The sequence below is a fragment of the Plectrocnemia conspersa genome, unplaced genomic scaffold (assembly GCF_051122295.1).
Source record: "Plectrocnemia conspersa isolate PC_06_02 unplaced genomic scaffold, ASM5112229v1 ptg000010l, whole genome shotgun sequence".
NCBI classification, from domain to species: Eukaryota; Metazoa; Arthropoda; class Insecta; order Trichoptera; family Polycentropodidae; genus Plectrocnemia; species Plectrocnemia conspersa.
In genome coordinates this window covers 31,544,524-31,550,635 of record NW_028277174.1, presented here as the reverse complement: position 1 = coordinate 31,550,635, position 6,112 = coordinate 31,544,524, and the positions used below count along the sequence as shown (strand labels likewise).

General features: G+C 30.0%; 1 protein-coding gene across 4 annotated transcripts in view; it reads right to left on the bottom strand.

The window, feature by feature from the left end:
• Positions 1–5,780: 5,780 nt before the first annotated feature.
• Positions 5,781–6,112, bottom strand: part of LOC148231395 (monocarboxylate transporter 9-like) — a 36,792-nt gene continuing 36,460 nt past the window's right edge. For all 4 annotated transcript variants that reach the window (XM_088195280.1, XM_088195281.1, XM_088195283.1 and 1 more), the window contains exon 4: positions 5,781–6,079. In XM_088195280.1, coding sequence (XP_088051406.1) covers positions 5,841–6,079 — 239 coding nt within the window. In that variant the 3' untranslated portion in view covers positions 5,781–5,840. The remainder of the gene's footprint in view (positions 6,080–6,112) is intronic.

Below are 6,112 nucleotides of genomic sequence, written 5' to 3'. Positions count from 1 at the left end.
CAATGTTCTTTTCAAATTAAATATATTATCACCTAGTCCTTTTTTACGCCATAGATATCATACATAAGAATATGAATATAAGTTCTGAAATTACGTACGATTTGTGCAATAGTATTATCATTGAAAACCAGGTTGAATTTTTGATATTGTTGCGAGTTTGGCTGAACTATCAATTGGTAAGTGAAGTAGTAGGAAAGTCGAGTTTCCGACTGAGTCTGCGAAAATCGAAAAAATATTTAGCTTTATTGTGAATATTATTTAATGAATTGAATAAAATTATATACAATACCAAGGAAAAATTCTACGATATGTTCTCTGTTGTACCTCAAAATCTTTATAAAAATTCTTGGCCAACGTTCCTGCTTCAAAACCTATAGTTCTTTCATAATCAATACATCGAAGCTTTCTTTGATTTTTTTACATGCTTCCACCTAATTATTGGTCCTATTGCTTCCGTTTAATGTGTTATGATAAACAGACCAAATGGAGAAAAAAATCAGTGGAGTTCTCAATCATTTTAATTCTTTATATAAATGATTTTCCAGTTCAGAAATAGAATATACACTCGACTCTTTTTTTACACGATTTTGAAATAACACGGTCCATAAAAATGAATACATATTTTTACACGATTCCTAGAAACAATTATATTTCACATTTTCAATTTCGTGCGTTATTGCGTCCCAATGTTTGAATAGACGGCATAGCATTGCATACGGTGGGGGCTTAACAATTTCACCTACAACAATCAGAAAATACAGGCAAAATTAATCAAGTTACAGCTGCTGAGAGCTTGCAATGTGTTACTAACATGGAACAACATTTTCTCACTCAAGATCCCGACCTAGAACGAGCTTTAAAATTTCAACGGGGCCTTCAGATGTGTACAGCTGGGTATCAAGAAAACTATAAGCAACTTGTGGAACAAAAAACGCAAAAGCTGATGACAGATTTCTTAGTAACTAGAAATTCAACTGTTGTTGCTAATAACAAACAAAACACATTAGACGTGTCAAAAACTTCCAAGTATGAAAGCGAATTTTGTCCAGTCCCTCATAAATGTGCGCGTAAATTATCAAATACATACATACATATATTGTATTATTTTTCCTTAATTAAAATACGTACGTATGTATAATATTTTTTAAATTTATTCATTTGGTTTTTACTATTATGTTGTTAGTTTTTCATATAACACGGTTTTTTAAATTTAGGGAACCAATCCTCGACCACTTTTTTTACACGGTTTCTTGTGAAACGTATCCACATTCATCTAAATGCCTTCGAAGAGTTCATACTAGATGATAAAAGCAACCGTTTATGTTAGCTTGTAGAAACATTGTGCGCAAAGCTTGATGAATTGCAATTTCATAATCAACATTTATATTTTTGCGTGTTTCAAGAGTCATATTAGGCAATAAACAAAATAAAACAGGGACAACAGAACCTCCATCCTTTCTAGCCAAAATCACAAACAAATTAGAAAATTAAGAGAAGACAGTAAAAATGTGCCATCCAAAATTAATTATTTTATGCTTTGGCTCCACATAACATGACTTTCATGACTAAAAATTAAGATTCTCATTGGACCGACTTGTTCTGATCCAGAACCAACTAAAAAAACGTTCAATTTGTGAAATAATAAATTCATAATTTAAATGTTCTACAGATATAATTATTCTTTCCCTAGAAGCATTTAGTATTTCATTAAATGACATACATTTTTCTGGCGAATTTCACTGTTTAATAAAAAGCAATAAAATCGTGCCGTCGCATTGGAAACGCTCAGTTATCTAGCGTTCATATTTAGACTTTTTATAACAACATTACGACATACAATAAGTGAGAATCAAATGTAGCATAACTTAACCAAATTTTGACTAATTTGACCGCCGTCGCAGTGAAAACGCTCATTACCGAGCACTCCCACTATGACGGCGCCGACACGACTTTATTGCTTTTGATGTGACTTTAACTTCTGAGAAATGATAATTGTTTTTGCGCCTTCCTATTGACAAAAATTCGGTTTGAATATACTTCGACCTACACTCTTATATCAGAAGTCCATAGTAATATCGATAAGTATAGCTATCATATTTTTAAAACATAGTGTAAAATCCAAGTGCAGTCATATTATGGAGCAATATGCGAGATGCAACATTAGTCTGTACTTCTTCCGCTTATTTTCCCCTGGGAGATAAGTTGGCTTAGATTGTATTATTGACTAGATGTTACGGACTACACTATTCATAAAACTAATTATAGTGTTAGAACTTTCATTAGGACGGAACAGTGTAGTCGTAACGTCTCAGACTAGTAATTCTGAGGTTGCGGGCTCGAGCCCCAGCAACAGCACTCGAATTTATATATATAAAGAATGCACTATTATAAAAAAAAAACTGGCCCCAGCTGCAGTGACATCTATTGGTTATAAATTATATTACACATAATAATTTATAATTATTAATATAGATGTCACCGATCACCTACAAGTGGTTGAAACTTACTTGTAGGTATTCATTACTTCTGATTTACCCCGTTGTAACGTATTGGGCTTACACCTGTCATATTACAACGGAAGATTTATTAAAAAAATAATTAGGTTAGGTTTGTGCTTAAACAGAAAATGGACGTTTCACAACTGTCAAATTGAGATCCGTTGATCTTTTAGAACAGCATATAATTTCACCCAGATGTTTGTGCCTTTTCTACATACATTCGACTTTTTTCTTTTCCAAAAATACCCATTTCATAAGCAATAGAAACCTGCTCCGGAATGTATCCACCCTCTTAAATAATTATTGCCAACTTTAGGATATTACTGAGCATATGCAACTTCAACTTTTTTATATTTCGTTAATAGCAAAATTTATATCAAAAATAAAATGTTTTTTTTTTTGTTTAGTTAAATCCTACCATGGAAGTGACCGATGGTGTCAGACACCGGTGCGCACCATGGCACAATGCCATACATTCTACCAGGCATCGATGAATACTAACTAAAGTTAATATATTAACACTGAAACGGTATTTATTGTGAATGGCACAAATAGCAAAATAATATGCGAGCTTTTAAAGATAACAGCTAACCAAACACAAAAAGTGACCAGCACTACTATACTCAGAGCCGATAGCAAGTAGTGAAATTATCAATTAAATTGTTGACGGGTATATGCAACCCAGGACGAAAACGAGAAACAGCTAGTCTATTTAAATAAGATATTGGATTAAATAGATATTTTAGTTCCACCCCCCCCCCCCCGCTCCCCCGAAATTACCCAGGATTGAAGTTGAACTACCATTTCCCTGATCATATACAAAATTTCCACTGAAACCACTACTACTTTGATTCCGACTTGGAATTAAGCCATGAACTCGCATTCAGTGGAACTTACGCTAACTTGACACAGACGACACCTTTGAAGTCCAGATAAAGCAGCCGCTTCCACTTATTAAACTTTTGCTTATTTAAGATAAATTAACTATTGTAAAAATATACACTAATTAAAATTTATTTTATTTTATTTTGTATCGTAATATTATATAATGAAGGTGTTATAAAATAAAACAACAATGGTGCAGTCTTAAAATATATTTGTAATATATTAATATTCAGAAGACAATTTAATTAATATATAGTTTACTCACTCTGAATGTTGTGAATTTGTTTTTTTTTTACTAACATAGGTGTCGACATTACGAATTTGGCTCATGTAGAAATCACACACGCTCATACACACCGCCAGGATCACAGATAAGCATAAGTTCTCGATTTAGAATAGCTTTCGTCTCCTTCGATCGTCGGTTGAATCGCCTCCGTCGCGACGTGATAACGATAATTACGACAGACGAAAATAACATAGCCAAAACAATCACAAACAAATGTTTTTGTATGAGGCACATGCATGGTCACTATAACTATAACTACAAACGATTACGGAAAAATACTTTTGGCTGTAGATTTATTGCTATATATATTAATTTAAAATATAAACTATTGCAAAAATTTCAATTCAAAATTATCTAACGCTTCAATATCTACTACAAATATTGTAAATTGCTATTATTTAATATGAGAACATTAGCTCGATTACTATCTAAGATTGAGGTATACGTTATTCGTAAAGGAAAAACTTTTTAACAAGTTATACACATTATCAATTATTTTTTCAAAGGCATCGTATATTTTTTAGAGTGTAACATTATAAATGTTTACCAATTATATTTGGCATCTAAGTAGTCAATCGTTTTAATATTCGCTTAAAAAAAGTTTCAAACAGCTCGTAAAGTATATAAAGATGAAAAAATATTAAAAGTTATCGTTTGATGGCTACAGAAAGTAAAAAATAAAAATAAACTAACAGATTTTAATGATTAATTATGATAAAAGTTAAAGAGGAGTGTACGAATAAAACGTTTAAAACCGATCTCTTATTATCAAGGTTAAATTTGAACGTTTTAAAGGCCCGACTCTTCAAAATTTTCTTATTTGCTAAATAATTTAAAGGTCATTCTAGATTGTATCAAAAACAATGGATCACTTGACACAATCTTATTTTTTTAATGCCTAATATAATTTTTATTGCTAGTTCAGTTTAAATACAGCTTTTACAACCTTGTGCATGAAATTTTCAAATCTAGAAATAAAATATACATAAAAATTGCTATAAGAAAAAAATCTAATAGAACATTGAATAAAAAATTAAAAAATATATTTTCGATCAATAGATTATAAAATATATAGTGTGTCATCTCCGAAACTAATTTAATACTGTCAATTGTTACTAAAATACTTTTTTTTTATTCTTCTAGTAGCTACAATGTACCATAATTCCAAATGCAATATTTACTATTTTTGTGTTAATGTAATAATAGATAAAAACATTGGTTACAAAATATCTTTCAATCTTCAAATTTTTGATTAATTATAAAGTGGAATATTTAATGTTCCTTATATTGATTATATACGGTGTATCATTATAGCGTTTTTTTTTTTATCATTTTTATATAATATTTAGTTTTGCTACTTATAAAAGTAATGCAGACAGAAATATAAATTGTATATAAAATTAGTAAAATTTTACTGTTAGTGTTGTATAATATTTTATTTTATATTATACGCAGTACGATCTAAAAACACTAATGCTTTTTAAATACTCGTATATACATTACCACTGTAATTTCCAATACGACCGTTTTAAAAAACTTGGATTTCAGAAGCTCATGCTAAGCTTTTTCCATTTATAATATTATTCAGAATGATTGCTTAAAGTTATATAGCTCAAAGGTTCATGAGACATCTCGAAAGTCAAACTTTTTTAAATGGTTGTTGTGTATATTACAATGATGCTTCATTTTTTAGTGTTCTTAGTTGATATTATACGAGTATCTAAAAATTGTTCGGTTTTTTTAGCTATACTGCAAAATTTAAAATGACAATAAAATAAATTAAAAAAAACTAATATAACGCCAAAACCGATTCTATATATATATATATTTATATACATAAATTTGTAAATGTATATTGTTATGTATAATATAACCTTGAAAAGTCTATCTTAGATCATACATATCACAAAATGTTTTTTATATGTTTATTCTATTAATATATTAATAAATCTACCTCAATTCGACTAAAATCTATACATATAAAATTCGCAAAACAGATAAACTTTCGCATATCAGCAGTTGCATCTCAAACAAAATACTGAAATAAATAATGAAATTGTTTGATTTTCTTGCGTTCTAGTCAATTAAATCTAATTAAATAAATATGAATATTCTCGCGATCATTTTTTTAATTATTACATATCTAAATATTTTGTACATCATCGTAAAAATCACACAAAAATATGATCATTCTTGTCTTTCTTTCCCAAGCCGTTGGAAATTACGGTGTTGGAATTTTCTTCGATGCTGGACGTCGAAGCCGAAGCCGTCTCTTTCCTATGCAACTTTCTATACTTCTTGAACTTGTTCGTTATGGGCAGTATGATGAGAAGCATACCAGATATAGCTATGTAAAAACCAGCAAAATAGAACGAAACATCGTAGGAGCCTAACTCATCGTATATCCAACCTGAAAGCACAACATAACATTAGAGAAATACAT